Source organism: Bombus terrestris, chromosome 13, assembly GCF_910591885.1.
Source record: "Bombus terrestris chromosome 13, iyBomTerr1.2, whole genome shotgun sequence".
Lineage (NCBI taxonomy): Eukaryota > Metazoa > Arthropoda > Insecta > Hymenoptera > Apidae > Bombus > Bombus terrestris.
Window position 1 is genome coordinate 14111772 of NC_063281.1, and position 23913 is coordinate 14135684.

Here is a 23913-nt window from a genome sequence, read left to right on the forward strand (position 1 = left end):
CTTGCGAAACCGAGGCGACACGGTTGCCAGTGTATGACGTCCGCAAACTTTTACGCCTTAATCCTAGAGAATATGACCAAAGAACTGGGCCAAACGTAAGTCGAAAGTACGCTAATCGCGCAAACCTTACATTTCAATAATCGTACACAAGTATTTTCCTATGTTATACGAAGTTTCATTGTTCGATAATTGTGCCGGTCAACGTGGCTATCTATAGTCTATTCTTCGCCCGAATACAACATCGCTTTAATTCCTCTAACTTTAATATTTGTTTAATATTAATAAGCTCGACGCACAACGTGATACTTCAAACGCGACGCTGTATCGTTTAATTCTATTTATTAATTGAAAGCTATAACGTATTACACGTATAAATAACTTTATTCAAACGTCGAATATTAAGAACAGAGTGTAACGTAGATTTGATAGATTTGATCGTGGAATAGGTGATAGATAATACAGACTTAATTAATCTGCGAATCAATTATTGTCTCTTAGTCATCGAATGGTAACATAAAAGCACGATAATTATTAATTACAGTAGTCATTTTTGCTCATTTGGTTTTCAAATGTAATATCTATTTATAATATTATATCGTTGCATTATAAATTTGTCATTCTCGATAGCTTTACCTCATCATCATCTGATTCGAAGTATCTTTCATAATACGACCGGAATTATATGAATCACACGTATCAGACCGATCGATGTAATAATTCGACAAATGCAACGTTGAACGCGATATTTTCAATTTCTTTCCATTAGGATGTTCGTTAGAGTGCATCGATCTAAAACCAACGACAGTGGCCAAACTTCGAACAACGTATATACATACGTACGTACATAGCTTCGACATAACGTGAAACGAGAAAGTGTATGTCTGTTGATGACCGTAACAGATTTATACCTACGGTGCGTGACAAGAATGTAATTAGGTGAAATATAATCCGGTTATTGGATAAAATTCAAGACGTTCTTCGTCCACGTTTTTATTCATATTTTCAGAAGCATTACAAAAAAAGCCTGCATTACAGAAATATCGTATTTCTGAAAAAGAAGAAGAAAAAAAAAAAATTAGTAGCAGACCAAACATAAATACACAACGCGTGTACCACGATTTTCCGACGAAATAGAACAATTTCAATAATTTGAACAATTTAACCGATTAATCGGTTATCCTATTATCTCGCAATTTTTGTCGCTCTCCCCAACTCGCATACTCTTCGCTCGATCTATTTTGGCTCTCGTTATTTAAAATTGCTTTAAGGGCTCGTACCGTCGCAAGATAAGCTTACAGTAACTAAAATCGATAACGATCTATTCGCGAAAAATAAACGCATTGTTGGGTGGTGGCCGGTAGCGTGATAGCTAACGTTCAGAAGAAATAGAATTTACGTGGCTGCACAGGCTAGAGGATAACGATAATCCTACCTTTTTCACGGGCACGAGCAATTGGAATGTCAACGTTTCCTATCAAATCGGTTGAAAGTCGCTCAACTTCATTTTATCGCCACTAATTATACGAAAGTATATATCTACTTATGTACGAACTGTGCAATTTGTGTGTTTGCGTGGAAAAGATCACGGTGCGTTTCGTCAGCGATTACTAGACGAACAACACTCGCATAAATTTGTAAAGTCGGCGGCGCTTCGGCGTTCGAAAAATAGTTGTAAATACGTGAAATATGAAAAAGACACTTCGTTACGTTATTACGTACTAATTGACCAAGTATAGTCTATTATATCGTTCGCCACATCGGCTGACAAGATTTCACTAATATTTTCACGTCGTCTTGTTTTCGCAGCGCAAAATTACGGATCAAGATCGTTCGTGACTAACGATAATAAGAAATTAGCGTCGTGACTTTCAGTCATTGATTCGTAAAGGACACTTAAAGAGTAAAATTATTTAACTATACGCAGCATTTTTCCTGTTCCCCTTTCTTTAAACCAGGAGTTTTCCTCTCCACGGTCGCAACCGACGCCGTTTGTTTCTTTCGACTCCTCCTTCAGCTAGCAACGAGAATAGCGCGGTCACTAAATTCGGCAGGTTATGCCGAATGCTATTTTGTGGTGCTTCGTACTTTCGCCGTTTGTCCGTTTTCCACTCGACTCGATTCGTAAGTTAACAGAGTTAGTAATTTACGATCCATTGAAGAACGCTCGTGTCACTTCCGCCAGTGGAAATTAGTCGCGTATCGTCTTGAAGGAACGATACGTTCGTAACGTGACTCGAATGACCACCGTACGCATGACACAGCGACTGAAACAAGCAAATTTATTCTCGTTTATAGCTATCAAGTATTTATTGCTTTCTCTTCTTTATGAGGCATGCCTGACCTCTGAATCGTTATATCGTAGTTATATATCGTAACGTTACATCGCTCATGTATCGTTCTCAGGCATTTACTCTGCCATTTACTTAACACTAAATTTACAATTTACTTAGCTAAATAATACTATATCGAATACTATACCTTCGGTTGACAAGCGGGATAAGAGAACAGCTTGACTTTTCCGAAATCGTCGCCGGTTGCGAGCAACTTGGAATCACCGCTACGAGTACAATTATTTACGTCTGTACCATCGGCTCCTTCCGGCCATATCCCGATCGTTTCGAAGGATATTACACAGGTGTGACTCGCCCAGTCCATGTCCCTCATCATCGACGGTTGTGGGATCTGACGACAAACTCCGGGATTCCCTGCGATTTTATACGTATCGTTGATTATTAAATAAAATATAATAAATCATTATCGAAGCGTAGATAAGCCCTTCAACTGGCAAATGTTTTACTTATAAAATGCAAAAACGTTGCACAAACATATAGAAATTGTAATTATAGGTAGGACGCAAGTTAATTTACTTACAATATAGCAGTTCATAATCTCCGCTGTTGCTACGTAAATATTGTCCGTCCATTGACCAATCCAAATGAGTTATGAAACTCGAATGTCCCTGAAACAAATTTTTGCCATCTAAGCAATGAAAAAATATTCCTCGCTTCTCTCTCTCTCTCTCTCTCTCTCTCTCTCTCTATAAGCTGCGTATAAAAAAATGATATAACATTATAATAAAATGATTAGCTTCGCGAAACAGCTGGGAGTGTCCGAGTTTACAGCCATTACTACGAAAGGAGCGCCAATAGTTTGTGCAGCAGACAATGACTACCGTGCGTGCTTGACGTAAGCAATTTTTAAAAAGAAATATCTGCTCATATGCGGCTATAAATAGCTGTGGCAATATCGTATCATTTTTAGAGACATTATATCGTCCATGGAATAGTACATTTGCATGATTGTTCTGTTGAAAATACATCTGCCATAGAAATTATTGCGTAAAGTACTGAATACTGTATTTCCTCTGCGTATTTCTCCTTCTTTTTTCGAAAAATCGATGAAATTACTTTTACGAAATTGTAGAATAAATGATTTTGTAACATAATGTCTCTTTTCGGTTCTTTGATCAACTAAAAACGTGTCTTACACCACGCCTGCGTATCCTCTTTGGCTAGAAACGAAGAAAGAACGTATGTATTATGATATTTTTGATTTTACGACTCTAATCTCTAACCTCTAATCGCAAGTAAATTTATATCGAACGCGTGGTTGCGAATTGTTACCAGCTTTCTTCGTAAATTAAATATTATGTACGATGGGACTACGATATCGCTATGATTTACGATAATTTGTATGCCCTAATTACGCGTACTTCGCTTAAATATATATGTCGATCCTTGTGGTCGAAACAATGCATTATAATGTTAATTCTCTTTAGCTATCGCTTTAATATCGCAGAACGAGCAACGAACAATGAAATATTTACAATGCGTGTAGTTTTACATTCAGCCGATACATTTACTTCCATTCATATTCCATGAGAAACTATGTATAAATTTTTCAAACAAGGCGTGTATTTGTCTGAAACGAATCGTCTCTGTGTATATATATATTACAACACGCTCGTAAATGAAAGTACTATGTAGAAACACTGGTCGAACGAACATCTAAAAGTACGAGTATCGTCGAGTGCCTTTTATATTATACAAATGCTATGGTATAACTTGAATACATAAAAGCAGTTTGTACAGCAAATTTTAAACCCATCGATTCAATATCAAATATACGAGTATATTTTCTCAACTTGCTTATGCATGTATATATGTACGACATTTACGGTATACGAAGAATATAAAAAATTAGAATTATCAGACAGTTTGGAATTGCACCAGTTGCACTACAATGCGTATAATAAAATAAAATATTGAAAAGTCAATCGACTGAAAAATTTCAATGCCAACAATAATGATCGTATTATATGTACATGGTAACAAATCCGTGTTCTATAGATGCGTTAATTTTTTGTATTAGGTAAGGAAATTTGTAACGAAGAAAACGATCTTACCATACATCGTCCAACTCGACTATATTTGACCGCATCTTCGTTTACCTGATAAACATAAATATAATTGTCTCTGGAACCCAGAGCTAATAGCGTTCCATCCGGTGAGAATCTAACGACCTGAAAGGAAAACGCACGATCGTTAGAGAGTCGTTAGCGAAGTAAAGTTTATCGCGATGAGAAATAAAACAACTATAAGGAGTTTTACCTGAATAGGTTCGGACCCATCGCTGTGATGAGTGTATAATTCTCGAGTTTCACTGTCGATGGCTAACCATTTTCCGGAAGTGCATCCGACCACCATAACATTACCGTCTGGTGTGAACCCGATGCTCTGTGCTTGCTCCTAAGTGAATGAAAATTCTGTTCAATCGCTGCAGAATTATAGTTACGGTACACTCGTTCTTTCTCACAATCTGCGCACAAAGTATTCAACGTTTATCTTTATTTGTGCATAACGATCGAGATACGGCCGACGCGTCGTTAGCAATTATCGTTTATTTCGAAAGCTTCGGCAATCCATGTACAAGGCGAGTCGGAACGAAAAACAGTTCCGGAACGAAAGTTTAAGTTACACGTTCGCGTAGAACGGTGCGAAAACGGTTTTCTCAACGTCGTATCCCAATACGGTTGTTCCAACGACGAATTCATAGGTTTGGAACATTAGGACGTTAAAGCGAGCTCGGGGCCTTTAAAACTTAGATTAATAGACGGAAAAATAACTCGGTGAGATCGAGTCGTCGCTTCTGTTAGATGCTATTCCAATCTAAGTTACAATTTACCCCGATATCTTTGCTCCAGACCACAGTGTGACTGAGACTATCCCACATTTGCAACAACCTATCGTGGCCTGCTGTTGCAAACTGCGGTAAAGTCGGATGAGCTGCCAGTCCCCAAACTTCTTCGGCGTGTCCCAACATCGCCGGACTAAATCCCATTCCCACATCGCCGACTAAAATGCAATTCCTGGTTGTTCCAATCAGCAACTGTGAACCTCTGCCTTCTGCGAGCGTTCGAATCCCGCCAAAATGATCCTCGATCTAATAAATCGGACATATTATATTAACGTTAACGCGATAATACTGCCACTGCATGTACTCAAAGTATTTTGAAGAAATTCGACGATCTAGTTTGCCTGTGCAGGCTTGTGTATCTTATCGGCTGCATCTCTGTTACCATTAACGCTAACAACTATAACGTATAAGGAAAAATCGATGGGCAAAGTGTCAACTCGAAACGATAAACGTCGTTAGATAAGAATAAGCTTAAGTAAATTATTGCGTTTTAATTTTTAAGGGTCGCGATTAACCTCAAAGGACAGCAGCGGTATTATCTTCTTAAGCTTACTTGTGCTTCTTCCCCCGTCAGGTTTAACGATTCGTCGAAATACAATATTTTGCCATCTTTGCCACCTCCGGTGACGATAAAACCATCTTTCAAAACGCAAATCGAAAATATAGATCCTTCGTGAATGTTCCTCGCTATCTTCGAAATCGTGTTTGTTCCTATAAAAAGAGAAAAAGAAATGTTACGATCAAAAGATTGTTATTATTACAAATATAGGATGTTATATTATCTTTACGCGTATAATACTGCGATTATGACGGCAAGTATCAAACGCGCGACAAAACTATACATTTTTTACGATCGACGATCTATAAGCGATATGGTGTAAGTCGAATCACTTAGTAATAACATAGTAGTAATATCTTGAAATAACTCGAAATACTTTTAGGCTTGAAACTTGAAAGAAAAATGCATTTGTATCTGTATTGTCCTTTCGACAATCTGCGTTGACTGACCGTGTCGTGGCATACTATCCTGTATACAGAAACATGTACGCGTTATATACATAGTTTCTGCTTTCTGTTCATTTTCCTACGCAAAGTGACTTTTACTAGCCGCGATACATCAACGGCCGGTGCGAACAGTAACACGAAATTCCTCTTACCTCTGCCCCAAACGATGATGTTACCGTTGCTATCGCCAGTAAGAACGTCACCGCTCTGATTAAACGCCACACAGGTAACGTATCTTGGCTTTTCTCTGCTCTCGAAAATGCCCATCCGTTTGTACAGCATGCCACCGTTATCGAGGGACCAGAAGGACACGTGTCCCTTCCCGCAGGACACGATCTGGTTCCGTTCCAGCGGATGCCATTCGGCGCATACCACCGTGTCCACCGAGCACTGCAATTGACAATCGTCGTTCATAAAATGGGCCGGTTCCGGTTTCGAATCGCCGTGAAGTACCGAAGTGGGTTTGCTTTGTCGAGCAAACTCTTTTTGTTCCTTCGATCCGTTCGGACGGCATCCAATCGAATATATGCGCGTACATACACACGGTGTCTAACAAATAGCGCTAAAATATCAAGTATCGTAACAGAAATCTCAAACATTTTTCAATCGAATGAAAAGTCGCAACGAAAGTACATTCGTACGAGATTAATCTCGACGAGTCTGCGTTACTTAAATCTGTAATCGCGCACAGAGCGAAACCAACGTTGATCGGAACGTACCTTTGTTTCAGTCACTTTGGTACCTCGTTCTCCTTTCTGCCAATCCCAGATCGAAATGTTGTGATCGGAAGTCTCGTCGATGGCGCACAGGTAATTTCCACCGTCCGCTTTCGAGAACGAGAGACAACAAATCGAGCCGTCGAACTCGCCGTTGCCAATCACGCAAAGAGTGGTCAAACTGACCGAGTTCCATATCCTTATGTGAGGCTGAGAAAAATTCGCAATATATTTCTTGTACGCGCGTGGTATGTGCGAGGGTCGAACGAGAAGCAATACACCTTCGATGTTACAACAACTCCTAACGGAGGTAATAGGTAAATTTTGAACCGATTCCCTTCAACTACAATTACACGATATCTTGCTGCGATTTTATCACGCCTTCCAAACATATCGTAGGCGTGTCAAACGTCGGTATCGTCGATCATCGTTTTTAAAGTATTACTCTTCGTCCAACCCTGGTAAAATCTAATATAATACGTTCTTACCATGGCATCTCGTCTGTCGGTTCCACACACTTGTCCAGTGGCGACCACGAGTTTGTTTGGGTGGATCGCTATGCTAAAATATTTCTCAATTAATATAAAAAGCCACGCGACAAGTCGAATGGAGAAAAAGAGGATGGAGAGAGAGAAAGAGAGAGAGAGAGAAAAACAGATTTACTAGTTCAAATAAGAAATCTTTTGACGGCAGATGTTGACATACGCATACGCGAGGAGAAGGATTTTCTTGATTTTTGTTAATCTATTCGTTGGACGAGCGTAGCATCTTGGATTTTACAACCGCGAGCGAACGATCTCGTTTCCGAAGACGAGAAATCCAATGAAATTAATTGACATTCTTTCGGTTCGGTAGAAAGATGGAGAGGAAAGCCGTTCGAAGACGCGATACCGCCGCCATTAGTTCCGCACGATCATTAAGATCGACGGAGCAGATCCACGCATGAATTCGATTAACCCACCATTTGATATCGTCCGTATGACCCAAGTAGTGCCTCTGGCTATGCTCTTCCATGTTGTACAAGACCACTACGGCCGCGACGAAATAAACGATTTCCCCGGTTGGCAGCAGATGCAGATTACTTCGACAGTCTCTGCCTCGGTAACCGTACACCCAGTCGAGTTTTAGTTTACTCTGGGGCGGTGTGCTGACTTTGTGAAGGTCGTACAACTCCGTCAAAGGCGTCGGGACGTAAAGGACGACGGGCCGACCCCGTAGGTACATGCGGACGGTGCTTTCCTCCTCGTTGTACTGCATGTCTCTGGTACTGCGAATTCATAGATACGCTCCTTTTAATCCGTTCGTGCGAACCAACCTTTTTTCAGTACCAAAGTGGATTCGTTCGAAGCGAGAATTTATATAGACCCGGATAAGGATAAGAAACGGTAGATACCAAGGTAGGTAAGTTTCGATCGTTCGAGGCGAACAGCTACCAATATCTCGAAATAACTTTCTTTCGTTCGCTATCGCGTACGTTCAAATTTCCATTATTACTTTCCACGATACTTTCCACGATCAACTCGCAACGATCGGTCTTTCTTGCAAAAACGAGAAACGTTCGCATTTCACGTTTCCTCGGTCAACGCGTTACCGCGTGGCAGTACTACTTTCCACTTTTATCCGTCATTTATCAACTTTCGCGTCGATAGCCGTCGTACTACGACAATCGCTTTATTTACTTTCATTTCAGTTTTTACCAAAGGAACGAACAGGCCTCGATATAGTCGATCGAGGGCCGCTCTAAAAGAACGAAAGAAGAATAATCACCGTGTCTTATCGATTCGTTTTAGTTTCACGGATAGCGTTACACCTATCGAGCTCGAACCGATATACCGATATACCGATATATCGATCGAAATCACGAAAACGCGCAATTTTCCGTGGCGACGTGTTCGAGAAATCAGGGAAGAGTGACTCACGCGTGGTGCGCGAGGCTGCTTTTATTACTCAAGCGGGCATAGTTCTGCGCGTTACCACGTTACGTCACTTTGGCCTTCCTTTTTGCTCGGTCGTCTGTTCTCCTTCGCGACTCGATTACGATCAACGACTGTCTACCATTCGAGACGCGATTTACGACTCGTTCGAAATGTCCGAAACTGGTGATTCGGCGAGACGCGGAGGTCGTTCGTTCTTTTCTCGATCGAAACCACCTTTTTTGCGTTAACGGCGACCGTGAACCATTCCGATGAATGCCGATCGGAGCGAACCGAATATTATCCAGTCGCTGCCGCGTCGGATATCTCGTCGAATCGAATATTCCACGAGATATACGACGCAGATTATTCCATCGATACAAATACGTTGCAGAGTGTGGCTCGCAGAGCATGCTACGATATTGTTCTACTTGGCTATGCGTCGAATAACCCCTAGTTTGAAAACACATTAGGAGAAACAGACGTAAAATTCCTCCCTTTAAGCGAACAGAATCTATCTACTTGTAAGGTTGAAACAATTTCCGTGTCATGAATTCGTTAACTGTTACGTAGCATGTTAACAAAAATTACGCAAGCTCGACCGTATGGAGTAGAATTTTTGCATGCAAGCGAACCTTCTGACCGGATAGTCAAAGTACGGAAGCGCGTTCAAATAGCGAGCCAGAACGGTTAAACGGATAGCCGGTAAATGAATCGGTAAAGCGTGAAAAGGAACTTTCGTTACCTGACAAATTTTTTGCCAAGCGTCTAAGGTACGCTGAAAACGCATCGGCGTGTACCAGGAAACGGGGAATTCACGGTTGTATAACGACAAGAATCGCGATTCACTTTCTTCGGGAATGCAATGGCGGTGCTTGCTATGCGCTAAACGGCCCGTTATCCACGTGACTTTCGTTCGTACCTGTTGCCTCGTAGTCGTGCTTTCAGCCAAGTATTCCTTGGATTATCGTGTCCGAATCTATACGGGGCAGCAACGTCTCGCTGTTCTCTTTACGTGTATCGCGGATAGCCTTTAACGCGTGGATTCGCCTGATTCCATGCCGTTTGCATATCGGCTATACGCCGCGGTCTTTGTTCGTCTCGAATCGTTCAACGGAATTTACGATTGCGTTTTTCGATATAGCGCGAATACGGCGTGCTTCGATCAATTTTTTCAAACGTTTAAAGAACTACGCACATTTTTCCTTACGCGATCGTCGTACTGTTTCTTTTCTTCTTTTTTTGTCAGATATCTACATATATATACATATATAGATATAGATATATAAAGTAAGATCGCGGCGAGGAAAACACGAACCATCTGGTATTCGATAACTCACCCGTTCGAACAGACGTGTCTCGCTATTAGGCCGAGTCTTGGAATTTTTACCACGATCACAAATCCAGAGACCGAGAAATGCGTCCCCGAAACGTTCCTCGAATGTACAGTGGGTTACGGAGGGCTGATCGAGGAGAAATAAGAAGGCGAACCGCGTTCCAAACAAGATATTCCTTTCACGAACGAAAAGAAAGTCATGCTCGAGTTACTACGTTCCAAATAAGCGTTTCTCATTTAAAATTGAAATAAAAATTAAAAAGGTTCTTCGTGGTTTTGGCGTAAAAACGCAACGCATGCACGGACCTTTTCTTCGTTCTACGCTGCGAAGGTGTGTGCTCATCATCGCCAACGGCAATCTCGCGCAACCTCGTGTTATCCGCGTGCGAGGTCGAACGTCGAAGGTAACTTTGATTATGGTAATTAACGGCATGCCACGTTATCGTAGTACGATATCGCCAAGTTCACGAAATTCGGCAAGCTTACTGAAATTCAGTTCCAAGTACCAGTTACAAGTATAACGTTAACTGGTACATCTGTTGCAACCATACGGTATGGGCCGACGATTTTCATCGTCTCGATAATTATTTTTGTCGGTTTCCGAGGTACAGGCAAATATTTACATCGTACGGATACGTAACGCGACAATGACGACGTTTTTCTCGCTTTATCGGGCCTCGATTCATCGATCAGTACTACCGAAAGAAATTAATCGTAAAAGATCGCGAGAAGTAACGCGCGAACGAAAAATTATCCATGCCTTTCACCACTCACCTGAAAGAGGTGTAAAAAGGTACGTCTTAAAACCGGCTGTACATGTGTACAACGTACAATGTGCACCATGCAACGTGTAACGTGCAACGTGCAACGTGCAACGTGCAACGTGCAACGCGCACATGGCGTGTTCATTCGCTTAACCCTTTCGTGACTAGTGAAACTCATATGTCTCGCTCGAGTATTTAAACTGTAAAAGATACAGGGTGTTTCCAAAGTCGTGGTGAAACCGGAAAGCGAGCGATGCCCGGTGTAAAAGTAAGTCGAAAATATATTTAGAACAAACGCGTTTGACGTGGCAGACAGATTCTTGCTCGACGAATTAAAGAAGCGCGAACTAACTTAAAATTTTCTACTCCGCATTCAACATATACACGATCCAATACCAACATCGCACATCCAATACTCCCTAATTATTCCCATACCGTTATTAGTCTGGTCAAATTACGCAAACACATATACGCCGACGCTTTGCCTTTTTCGCGAAGGTCATAAATGCGCGGCTATAAACGCAGGCCATAGAGACGAACGTTACGATAACGGCCTCTTCATTAACGTCACTGGAATCGCTCCCTTTCCGGTCGTACGATATTACGATTTCGGAAACATCCTATATATACATCGAATCGTGCTTTTACTACAAGTCAAATTGCGTTTATCCGCGCAAAGTCGTATCGACAGATTTTATCCGGTATCGGGAGCAAATATCTTATATTTATTTGCATAAAATTGTCTTATAATCATGAAATGAGAAGGAGAGAGAGAGAGAGAGAGAATACAGTATTCCTTTTTATCGTATATATAAGTAAATAACAATAAGGTTGACAACTAAAGTTGTTATTTGCTATTCAACGAGCTTTTGATTATTAATTTACCGATTTGCGTCTATAAAATGGTTTTAGGGCCACGAAAAGGTAAAGCTTGCAAAGGTTGCGCTACGAAAATCGGAAAGTGCGAAAAAATATCTTTATTTACCCGTGTTTCACGTTGTTCAGCGCCGGTGGCTTGAAGAGGTTGAACAGAGACTTGGTGGAGGCTGAGAATCTATAATGAACGAAAATGCAAACGAAAACCATGCGGTGCAAAACAAAGAGAATAATAGTAATACAAAGAAAAAAAGAACAGAGAGAAAGAAACAGGAATTTCGCGACGAAACGTACGTGCTTTTCTTTTCTTTTTCATGGACGATTTGCCCGCTCTCCCCCGCGATGAGCAGAATTATACACTTCCGGCAGCGCTCTCTCGATTCAGTTGCCACCAAAGGGAAGCTCGAGCGAATGAAAAGCAACCGACAGATAGTTACACGCTTTTGACGATTAATGAGCTGCGAAGTGAATTCACATCGCGAGACACAATCGATAGTCCGTTGCCCTGTTCGCCGCTTTGTCGATCGACGGGTGATATTTACTTTTCAGATTCGACTTGTAAAGTTCCAAGGGTAGAAATACGTAAATACGTATTTTACAAGCAAAAAGAAGAGATGTTATGCAACGGTGACGCGACTCTCGCGAATCTCGTACGAACCACGACGACTCGACATCCAGAAACGAATTGGTACGAGCAAATGTACAAACTGCCTGTAGCATCGTTTTGACGTTAAAACAAGCAACAAATGGTTTCTTTAAGGACTTTAACGACGATTATAGACGATCGTTCACCGTGACGGCTGTTGGAATTTTTTCGAGAGGAAATTGCACTTTAATGGTTCGACAAACCGAAAGGCGTTTGTACTTGTGTAGGCGCGCGCTCCGTTTACTTTCGTTCATTCAAGAAGAAAAAGCACGTTCGACCGTCGCTTAACGTAAAACGTTCATAGAAGCGAAAATGTGCACCGAGAGAGGGTTCGACCAGAATCGGTGTGTGAAAAAGAGGGAAATCACGAAAGCAGGCAAATGTGCACTCGCTCGTTAATAATATCGATCCCCTGCTTACCTGTTACTGACAAGTTGCGAATTGCTTCCCTGATTTTGCGGGGAATGCGTAAAGTCGCCCGTCGACGACCACCGTTTCGCCCTTCTTAAGCTGCTTTGCGGTGGCCCGTTCGATCTCGCTGTCGGCGATCTATCGAATAACAGGATTACTCTGTGACGAAAAAATCTCGTTACCTGTATGACGAAATTGTCACTCTGTAGCCAGGATTCGATTTATCTCGAGTTCAATGAAATTCGCCTCTCTCGTTCTCCGTTATTATTCGTATTATATATTCGTTTCAACGATATCGACGTTTAAATATCAAACGATTTGACAAGAGCAGGCGACAACTCGATTCACCGCCCTTTTACCAATTACCACTCGCATCGGTAATCGCTTAACCCCGATACGCAGTTTTTCTCCTCTTTTTCCTTTATTCTCGCCCGATTCAAGGCGGACGTTTCTACGCGTGCGCGTATGTGTACAACGTTTGTTCGTGATTTTTAATCAGGTTACGCTCTTTCTAACGTTTACGTCCTATTCAATGTAAAAAGAAATCCTGCGAATCCACCGTTTGGTACGTGGCCTAAGATTTTTCCGCAGAATTCCACATCATTTGTCTACTATAACGCGTTTTCTCTAGATACGATCCGAAACCTGAAAGATACGTATACGATTCGGCCGGATATCGTTTGAAAGGATTAGATTTCTCTGTATCTAGCGTTTCGTCTCTAACATCTGTAATAAATTCGAAAGCAGAAGACCATACTACTACGTCTCTTCGGAACTTTCATGCTCTATAAAATTAACAAAACAACGACAGAGTAATAATTTATAGCAATAACATCGATAAATATATGGCTTGCATTTCACTACGAACAAGTACCAAAGAGAATGATTTCTCGAAGGGTATTTATTCAAAGAATAGAAACTTGTTTCCAATTTATACCGCTAAATCGTAATTCGAACAATCGTAATTGTATTCGACGACATGCACATCGAAAAGAATATCTACTTAAATCCTTGATCTAATGGAAGCGGTAAGTTTTGCATACAAGGGTAACGAGTTGGTAAGCAAGGCGACCACGTTCCTTTCGATTTGTTTCGTTTCGAATGGTCGTCGTTTTCCGCTATACCGTCTACTAATCGCTTTCTACGTCAAATATAACGAAATTGCTGGCATTCTTATTTAAGTAAGAAAACTACGAACGAAATAGAAGATGAATGAATTTCGTTGGAAAACGTGTACCTGGCTACTGGCAGTGGCGTGGCTCTAGGACTCGGCGATGGCACCGGGGAAACGCTACTACTACTGGGACTGTCCGAGTGTAACGAACCCGTTGATTGGTAATGAACTGACCTTCTGAAAATTCAGTTTAATTTGCTCCGTCTATTCCAGTCCATAACTGGAATTTTTGCCAAACGATATTTGTATATAATATACTTTGCACAGAGGGTAAAGAAAGTAAGCGTGACGAGGATCGTAGCGTGATTCTAAATCTTGGAATCGGCGGACATTTGTAAACAAAATTTTGCCTTTGAAATGCATTTAAATGTCGCAATATCGATTGTCGTGATCGCGAAATTGTTAAATTAGTCGCTGAAAATCATATCGTCGTGCGTAAAATTCTTCTTATGTTTCTGTGTTCTGATATATCTGTAATTGATATATTCTTGCTGTTTCATCGGCAGCACGTTATTTCTTCTTTTACTAAAGGTAGACGTAGATATAAACGTATAAATATAAATATACGACGAATAAAGCTGATTTAAGAATTATTGAAATTTTAACATCTTTCCCGTGAAAAGCGATCATTTGCGACCCATTATTTTCTCCAGACTTTCGTTCCTGCTGATCGATAGATTACAATATGTATGAATTTCAAAATCTTTTTACTTACTTACTTACTTACTTACTTACTTTCTGTACACCCTGTACATATCGTGGCACATAGGTAAATACAGGTGCATTAAAGAAAAAGAGATATCGTATATTCCGAAGACTTGGTTGGAAAAGTTTCAAATGATATAAATACCGTTGAGGAAGTTGCGACGAGTGCGTGTAACTGACCGGTCTCCGTGGACTGGAGATCGACTCTCGAATATCCTGAGAAGATCCTGACGAAGACGAATTCCTCAGACAAGAGCCGCCAGTTTGTCGTAAACGTATGTCTTTCTGGGGTGTTGAATTTTGATTACCTGAGACACACGAAATATCAACAACGTAACGTTATCGATCACTTTTTACAGAAGCAGACCAAGAGGCGTAAAGCACAGGGAACACGCGGTCCGTTTCTCTTTCAGTTTTACGTTTCGTTTAGATTCGTTTAGAACCAGTAGCAGCCCGGAATTCACCTCGAAGCGCACCGATTGCTCTATGAAACGCGAAGGTAACGAAACATGACCCTAACCAGTCGCGTGTTAACAGCTACACCCGATGAACTTTGTTTCAAATGGGCTGAAACTCGCGAGGCTTCCCCGTATCTGCGATTTGCGACGTGCCTCTACGGCTTCCGTAACAATTAGCTTCGAAACTTTGGAATTCCTAGCCGCGATACGGGCTTTCGTGTCTCGAAAATTTATATCCTTCCCTTTTCTAATCCGCGGTCCATTTTCGCAAGTTAATCGAAGCCGTAGCCGAAACTCGCGAATATCCATTTCCAACGAACCATCGATTTTCTCCATATCCACGCCAATCTTTTCCTCGTCGTTTCTTCCTTTTTCCGCTACTCGCTAATAACTGCGCAACGAACATACATATTTACATATACATCTTCTATTCCTAATGATCATTGAAAATCATACATCTAGATGTATTCGCGAAGAACGTGCGAATTAATTCGCGCAAGGATCGCGGCTGTAACGTACAACGCGTACTCACTTCTAAGCGATACATGACCGTTCCTTAAGGGCGAGGACACTATTCTTTCGTTTCTCCTCTCGTTTCTCTCATCCTCTCTTTTCTCGCGTCCTTCCAGCTGGGCAATTCGCCTCAGCGCATCCGCCAGAGTAGCTCGAAGACAAACTATCTCGTCCCTCTGCGCCAAGGATTGCCTCTCGAGGTCCGCGACTCGGCCTAACAGCGATCCGGTCTCGCACTCCAGCATCTCGTCTGTAAAAGCGAATTCGCGTTCAATGGAATAAAAATATGGCGATGAAACGTGGGAATTCTTTCGTCCTGTAAACATTCAAAGGCTATTTCACAGCTACACGTTTGTCAGATCTCTCAGATTTGTCAGATTTCTCTAGTTTGTGATCGTCGAGTTACGGTTTGTTCGCGTATCATAGCGTCCACTTGGCTGTAAAAAAAAACCATCTACCATCCACATGGTACGAATGTGCACGATTATCTAATCCGGGAGTGCAGGCACGCGCAAGTTGCAAGGTATCTAGAATCGACCATCATCGGCGTTAATTATGGATTTAACGTGACACGATTATTTCCGCAAGTAACAGAGGATTGAAAAAAGGCAAAAAGGGAAAAGTATGTTTGGAGTTCTAGCGATACTCACGCCACGCCTGCTCCGCTTCGTCGATGGTGTCCATCGCGTCCGGCGTGGACATTGCGATTAACCCTTTAGGATGACTTCGACGTATTAATACGTTATTCGATCGAATTGATCAACGAACGCAAACAGAGCCAACGTGCTCCGTTTCGCAGCATGTCTCTTCGGCCGAATAATCAGTTTTCTCCAAGCGTTTATTACGTTCTATGGGTCGATGCGTTTCGTTTGATCCATCGTTTACTTCCTAATCGAAAGATTCGAAATTTCTTCGAATATATCGCATTAGAATTATACGGGTACATCGCTAAGAACGGTCGAACGGGGTTTTCGCGTGTTTTCTTCGATCTCCGTGCTTGTACAAATCTTCGGGCTACGAAACTTCTATCGATCGAACAGAGAACTACCGAAATATTTTCGTTATGTGGAAATATGGACGATTACGCGTAAAAGGGGATCGCGAGTCCAATGACGTTGACCTCGACCTTGAGATACGTTGTAGAGGAGAAGGTCTTGAGTAACGCGTACTTTGTACGAACCGTGTCACGATCGTGGTTTAAAAGTCAGCTTAGATCAGGTTAGATGTTTCGAGGAATCTAGGGGTTCGGCACCCCGGCCACTCGATGTAATCTAAACTTACGTAACTTAACTATATCTTACCACCGTTAAGATCGCGATCCTACGCAAATGCTTATGCAATTTCACTTTTAACCAGTTATATCGGTGTAAATGCGATCTAGCAAGTGTAGCATTTTCTTTTCGCCGTAACTTTTCAACCACGATCGCGCCACGCGTCGAACAAAGCGCCCTGATACTCAGGTCCCTCGGGATAACGCATCCGGAATTGAACAAAATTGGGCCTCTTTCGTGCACAATTACTGAAATACGTTTTTTTTTTTTTTTTTAGATATCATGCTTATATAAAAAATGGTATGTGATCAAAATTTCTATAAAATAGAAACATCGCGATTTCTCGGTATCGAGAGTGGCTTCTAATAATATACATACTAAAAATCCATGATCGCTGTAACATCGTATTCCCGTAAAGAATACGAGAAAGAAGCGAAAGAAACTTTTCACAAGGTTTATAACGTACACGTTTACTCCGATTATATGCAAATCATTCTGTAACGTAGAATTATTTAATGACCCATTTCCCACAATTGTAACGCTAAATAGTAACAGCAAACTGTTCCATTTACCTTAATAAAGTATTAAAGTATTAATTACAATGCACTCGCACCAACCGGCTAGATCAGAGAGATCGATATAAAAAATAATTTCTCTTCGCGTAAATCTAGTACTGTACAAAACGAAATCAACGAAATTTTTTTAAAATTTCCATCAACAGCCGAGTTACACGTTCGTTGCGTTAATTCTTCTTACGTGAAAAGAACGCGGTAACTGTTCAAACTTTTATCGAACGAAAGATAAATCCGCCGTTATTTTTCGTACTCTTCTTACAACTTTTCACGACATTTTTATACAACACTCTCTTCCTATGTTTATTCTTAGAATATATTAGTACCGTTTGGCGGAAAGGACCCAGGAAACTCTGTATACATAATCGATTGCGAGTTGCGAAACATCATGAAAGTCGGTATCGTTAAAACATTATTCGCAATTTATGACTAAGCACATATTTTTTCAGAAAAAAAAATCTTCGATGGCAACAGCACATGGGTAGAAGCAGAAAAATAAATTTCGTATTATATCGAATTAAATCTCTGTTTGTTGAAAATAGAACGAACAACAAGCGAAAAACAAGAGATCGATTAACGCTTTCTTTCGTGAGTGAGTAAATGAGCGAGAAGATTCTAACGTCGATAAGGACAAACTGTAACCAATAAAGGAGATAAGTAAAAAGAAGACGCGAAAGTAATAATATATTTATTATCCGCAGTATGAAATTGTAGAGATAGCGTGATACGTTCAAATTTGCGGTGTAATCGTTTGAAAATTGTAAATTTAATATCGCATAAATCGATACTTCTAAAAGAGACAAATTATTCCGGAGTTGCGGATATTACGACTTCTTAATTATCGAACAGCCAAATTCATTGGAAAAATGTCGTATCATATTCAAAATATAAATAAATCCATCGACTAACGAGAAAAATAATTTTACGATCGGACAACATATGTTTTGCTTCTCGTGAAAGATTAGTATTTCTTAATACGACAGACATCTACTTACTTGCTATTCTATCATCAGACTCAAGAATATAATATCAGCGTTATGTAAAACTATATCTTCCACGGATAGACGAAGAAGCGTTTGGTATTTCCCCTACCATTTTGAAAAGATAAGCGTCGAATAAATTACGTTTGCTTTTAAGGCTAAACATTTCGATCGACTATTCCACGTTATATCAAACTTTGAAACAGTTATTTATATTTATAGTCGTCGTTCCACGATTCGAGAGAAATATACATGTATTGTACAAATACGTGTGTTACGTACTACTACTGTTATTCGAATCTGGGAAAGTTTTGCTTGACATGTTTATTACACGAGATAACAGCATTCGTTTGGAACGAACATCGTTTCAATTATTTTCATTCTACTCTCTAAATCGTTTTCTTCGTTTATATATAATAATTATACCGATACAAATATATCTTTCGCGATCTGTATTTTCGGCGCGAATAAAATCATTCGCCTTTCTTGCGAAGCAGATTCTTATTAAAACGTTCGAAAAATTTGTACAAGCACTGAGACGAAAACGGACACTGAAAATTCAACGAATCGTCGTTCTAAAATCGCGATGTACCGATATCTACGTGTATATAAATTAGAAATATAAACTACATTTTTGTTAAAAACTACTACGGAAAGGGGGCGGAACCTTGAAAACACCGAAACATAAAAATTCCAAAGGTTCGCTGTCACTGATCCGCATCTTCGCAGAGTCTTTCTCGATAACACCGTACAAAACACGACAACCAGCGTGGAACCACGATCCAACCTTTCGAATATTAAACCATCTGTTTACCCGAGAAGCATTGGAAGGAAAAATCGCGTTTCAACGAACCGGCGTCCCGACCTGTTTCGTTCCGCTTTTTTTCATTTTTATCGACCGCAACGGTACTTGGAAATCGCTTGGATCGATCCGAGACAAAGGGCTTTGCACTTTCCCTCGAGTTTCCCCGTAGCTAGCAGAACGACGATAGCACCGACGACAACGACGTTTCCGTCGCGAGAACGCGTACACGTGTGTTTTCCGTACGGTCGCCCTAACGTTACTGTCAGCCCGAGAGTACAGCTGCTTAGCCGCGATCAATACGTTCTAGATACTCCAGATGATCCAGATGACTCGGCTACGTTACGCGAGCCATTCACCGGGGTCACGATACCACTGACAACTACACAAACGCGCAAACACGCACCGGCACCGGCCACCCGTATTTTACGCGTTTTTTTCTTTTTCTTTTCCTCTTTTTGTTTCCTTCCTACTGTTTCTTTGAATTCTAGCGGTGCCAGTGTAGAGGACTAGAATTCGAATCGTACGTAGTTCGAGGAGCGACGAAAGAACGTTCCCCCCCCCCCCCCCTAGCAATTGACAAAACATACGAGTTAGTAAATTTAACGAAACCCGGTTAAAAACGTATCTTTTACAACGCTGAACGGGCATCTTTCTTAATTGTATTATAATCAATCAACGATAATATGAATTTTTATTAAATAGCAAGTTTCAATCACCGTTATCGATCGAAAGATAGTACAATATTGTACAATGGCAATGGTTTAAAATTGAATCAGTCTAAGATTAGAGATGACGAAGCGCAAATGAATTATTCGCACAAGTCGCCCCGAAGTAAGCGACACACTTTTGCCAAATGGCAATTCTCTACGAAAACTTAAATGACCGATTTACGACGCTCGACGATTTACGTACGAAAATTTTACTTAGCCAGAGTTTGTTCGATTTTTGTATTCTTTCGACTTAATCGGCGTTAATACCGCTAACACTAATTCTAACTTAACCAAGCTTTTCTTTTAATTATACACCCTTTTCCAAGTATAATATCTTTAAAACATTTTCCATTGAAAAGAGAAACAAGCGAAGAACTTTTACGGATATTCGATATTTTATTCGTCAATTAATATATTCGATTCGGCAATTATTCGATTATTTATTATTTATTTATTATTATTTTAACATCTCGAAAAATATTCGTTACGAAGTTTGCTCGCTTGATCGCGAGAAACCTATCCCATAAATGCAAACCAAACGACTCTACTCATTTCCGGAGATGAGATTAGACGCGTTCGATTTATCATTTGGGGTCGTCTCTAACGAACGAGTCGCATCCTGGTTATCGGACACACCCTAGCTATTCTTTGAAATCATCTTGTCCTATATCGACGAAGTCGTTCCATTAAAAACTACTTCGGTTATGTCATCCTCCGGTACGATTCTACCGGATCACGCAGTCTGCAAAACAAGTCAAACTCTATCGAAATAGTAAAAAAAACGATTACCAAAACTTTCCATGCGACCGGCAAGTTTTATTTTAAGCGGCTAAGAGTATAACGAACTATCTACGGGAAACGATTTCTTGCTTATAAAAAGGAAGAATTTTTTCGTCGAGAGTCGATACTTATCGTAAACATCTGGTAGCCGATATTCGTTACACGTTATTTACCCCAACTTCTAGTTGAATAACGTGCGAAAAATTTTCGGGACATTAAAGAATTTCATTCGTTAATTTAATAGGAAACCGATGAATTATGTATCCAATAGCAAAATACGAATTTAAATTTTTTAATCAAAGTATCGTTGCTTTGCTGCATTGTCCGTTTTTTAAAGAACGTACGTTGCTTCCATTACGTCATTTATTGATCCACGAGTATCAAACACAACTAATACGACCCTTTTGATACAAATATCTAGTTATGCAAGTTATCTATTATCGCTTATTCCAACGTTGTTGAAATTGATTTTCAAACTGATACGCCAATTATAATATAATATATATATATACGTATATAATATATAAATTACGATATAATAATAATGTCAGTGTAAAAACAAAGTTCAGTTCTTATCGATACATTTTGTCGTTACGTTGACAACATAACGGTAAAATAGTGAATTGTTTTTGGTTGCCGATGATATTTTTAGTCTAGACGAACGTTTCGTTACGTAGGTGTAGAATATTCAGTGGCCATGCTAGCTAATTTCGATATATGTATGTATATTAATAGCCAAAAAGAAGGTTACGCAAATATGCAGCTATATATATACTACTTATCTCGTCTACTGTCTCCGGATATCGACAATTTCTAATTATATCGGTATCAGATTACACCAATTTTCGTTCTAATTTAACGCAATTAGCGACTTACGCTATTACTAACGCAATACCATCGTATTATTATTACTCTGCTTATTTATCGCGTATTTTATTACAGCGTTGTATCCTGACATAATTGATTAAAATATAAAGCGTAAAGTATGAACGTAAATTAATAATACGTAGGAAACTATGATTACCAGAAATGATCGGTTGTATAATATTCGTTATTATTATTTTTGAAAACCCAGCTACATTATTCAAAGATGAGATTAATTAGTCGATCGAAAATTTCTTCCCCCGACCTAAAGGAGTTTAAAAATTCGAGATTGGCGCGCTTGGTAACGACAACGGGGCTTCATAGACCGAATGTTCCGGCCACACGATCCGATGCTCGACGAACTCGACGAAGCATTGAAACGTCGAACGTTTCCACCGAATTCAGGTGCTTGGTGAACGTTGAAATTTCGCGAAATTCCAGCCAAGGACCGTTACAACGTTACGATACATCGTCGACTAGAGAAGCGAAATGTGGGATCGATATTAACGAAAGAACAGGATGAGCATGGCGCACCTTCGCATAACGTCATCGCGCTACCTTCAACGCCTTATATAACAAGTGACACCGGTCACCATACAATATCTATTTTTCGCATTTACGACGCACGTTCGGCTCACATTCGTCTCCACAGCCAACTATTTCTACGGCAACGCGCCGCTCCAATCGTTTTTTCCAATCCATAGTTACATATTACATGTGTAACGGATGTTCATATTTGTTTCGCTCCTCTCAAATAAATTCTTCTTATCTTCTTCTTCGGTCATCTTACGAAAATCGTTCTTTCCTAACTCTGGTAATTGTTCGATGTTTTCGCTCCTGGATTCCTCGATTCTAATTAAATTCACACAGTATCGATTCTATCCTTCGACAGCTTTTTAATCTACAATTATATTTACTCGAATTTACCAATTATCACGACGATCGCGATGAAAGATTTCGTGTTATATATACGCATGGTCTATGTAAGTCAACGCGATAGTACGTTTTCTTTGCAGATGACGCAAGTTTTGCTAATGACAAATAAGTACAAATAGAATCGTAGAGATCGACTCGGGAACCCATTTCTACAATACGGATTTTATCGTAAAATAGATTTTTCAAAAGAAGAAAATCGAGTTCCCTTAAACGCGTTTATATAGTTAGAATATGTAATTTACGATTCAAAGAACGTACAACGTATTTGCTTGCGAATACGTGTGCGATAAAAAAACTTACTCGTTTCTTGCTTCGCGTCCTGTGTCGTATGCCCGTTTACGTGCATCGTCGCGTCCGAATTTTTCTTTTCATACTGATATCGCTCCTTCGTTGAAGACTCCGTATCTAAAAGAAAAGACATTACTGATCGACTTATATCCTTGTCAAGTTGGTCGATTCTAATATATTACAATAACAATATACGTAGCAAAATATACGTACATGTACCATGGTAATTATATTTTTGTCTTTAAATGAATAAAATCCAGGCGACCGTTATATTCCATACAAAAAGACGGCGGGACTTTTTCTAAACCCGAGTGTCCATTTGAGAGTAAAACTATCGTGAGCTGGCTCTCGAGAGTATCACTCTCAAGTGAACACAGACAGAGAATCGAGAGTGACTGCTCGAAAGCCTCGTTGAAACGTCTGAAAGTCAAACCGTTTGCGATTTTCTCTGAAACGAATACGTAGTCTCAGAAATCGATCGCATTCTTACGGATCGTACGTTTGAAAAAGTTTCTTCGTCTCTACTCGAGAATTGAATTCCTGGCAAGAGGAAGAATAGAAACCCGACGCGACCTTGATCAATGAAAACGAATGGCGCTACGCGATCGCGAACCCAGGTGAAGTTGCTTTAGAAACTAGGACGCGTTACACCTTTCGCGCTTGCGTTCCTTTCTATACATACATATATATATATATATATATATATATATATATATATATATATATATATATATATATATATATATATATACGTGTATAATATAAAGAAGAAGAAAGTCTATCGAGTTAATTATCGCGAATTCAGATGCGGCAAACTGGCAATTTTCTCTCTTCGCAACTTATATATGTGCGTATGTATGAGTATAATCGTTTTTAAAGCATCTGTTATCTAACGGCGAAACGCGATATTCGATATTTCCTTTTATCAGAAGCCGAACGTTTATCTGTAATGTAAATGCAGGATTGCGCGATTCCATTTAGAATCTTTTCGTTA

The 23913-nt window shown here is 40.1% G+C and overlaps 1 protein-coding gene across 11 annotated transcripts in view; it reads right to left on the minus strand.

The window, feature by feature from the left end:
• Positions 1-974: 974 nt before the first annotated feature.
• LOC100650010 (echinoderm microtubule-associated protein-like 2) overlaps positions 975-23913 on the minus strand; it is a 31617-nt gene continuing 8678 nt past the window's right edge. The window contains exons 1-19 of one of the 11 annotated variants that reach the window (XM_048411274.1): positions 23133-23151; positions 22932-23036; positions 15733-15963; positions 14888-15050; positions 14101-14214; positions 12873-13001; positions 11916-11984; positions 7879-8184; positions 7406-7478; positions 6921-7127; positions 6354-6591; positions 5750-5907; positions 5185-5442; positions 4611-4748; positions 4406-4522; positions 3488-3511; positions 2872-2959; positions 2479-2705; positions 975-2264 (exon numbers count right to left, since the gene is read on the minus strand). In XM_048411274.1, coding sequence (XP_048267231.1) covers positions 2136-2264; positions 2479-2705; positions 2872-2959; positions 3488-3511; positions 4406-4522; positions 4611-4748; positions 5185-5442; positions 5750-5907; positions 6354-6591; positions 6921-7127; positions 7406-7478; positions 7879-8184; positions 11916-11984; positions 12873-13001; positions 14101-14214; positions 14888-15050; positions 15733-15963; positions 22932-22977 — 2715 coding nt within the window. In that variant the 5' untranslated portion in view covers positions 22978-23036; positions 23133-23151 and the 3' untranslated portion in view covers positions 975-2135. Of the gene's footprint in view, positions 2265-2478; positions 2706-2871; positions 2960-3487; positions 3512-4405; positions 4523-4610; positions 4749-5184; positions 5443-5749; positions 5908-6353; positions 6592-6920; positions 7128-7405; positions 7479-7878; positions 8185-11915; positions 11985-12872; positions 13002-14100; positions 14215-14887; positions 15051-15732; positions 15964-16363; positions 17449-18551; positions 19604-22931; positions 23037-23132; positions 23152-23913 lie in introns of those variants that run through there. The other 10 variants (XM_048411270.1, XM_048411271.1, XM_048411272.1 and 7 more) reach the window with 10 other exon arrangements.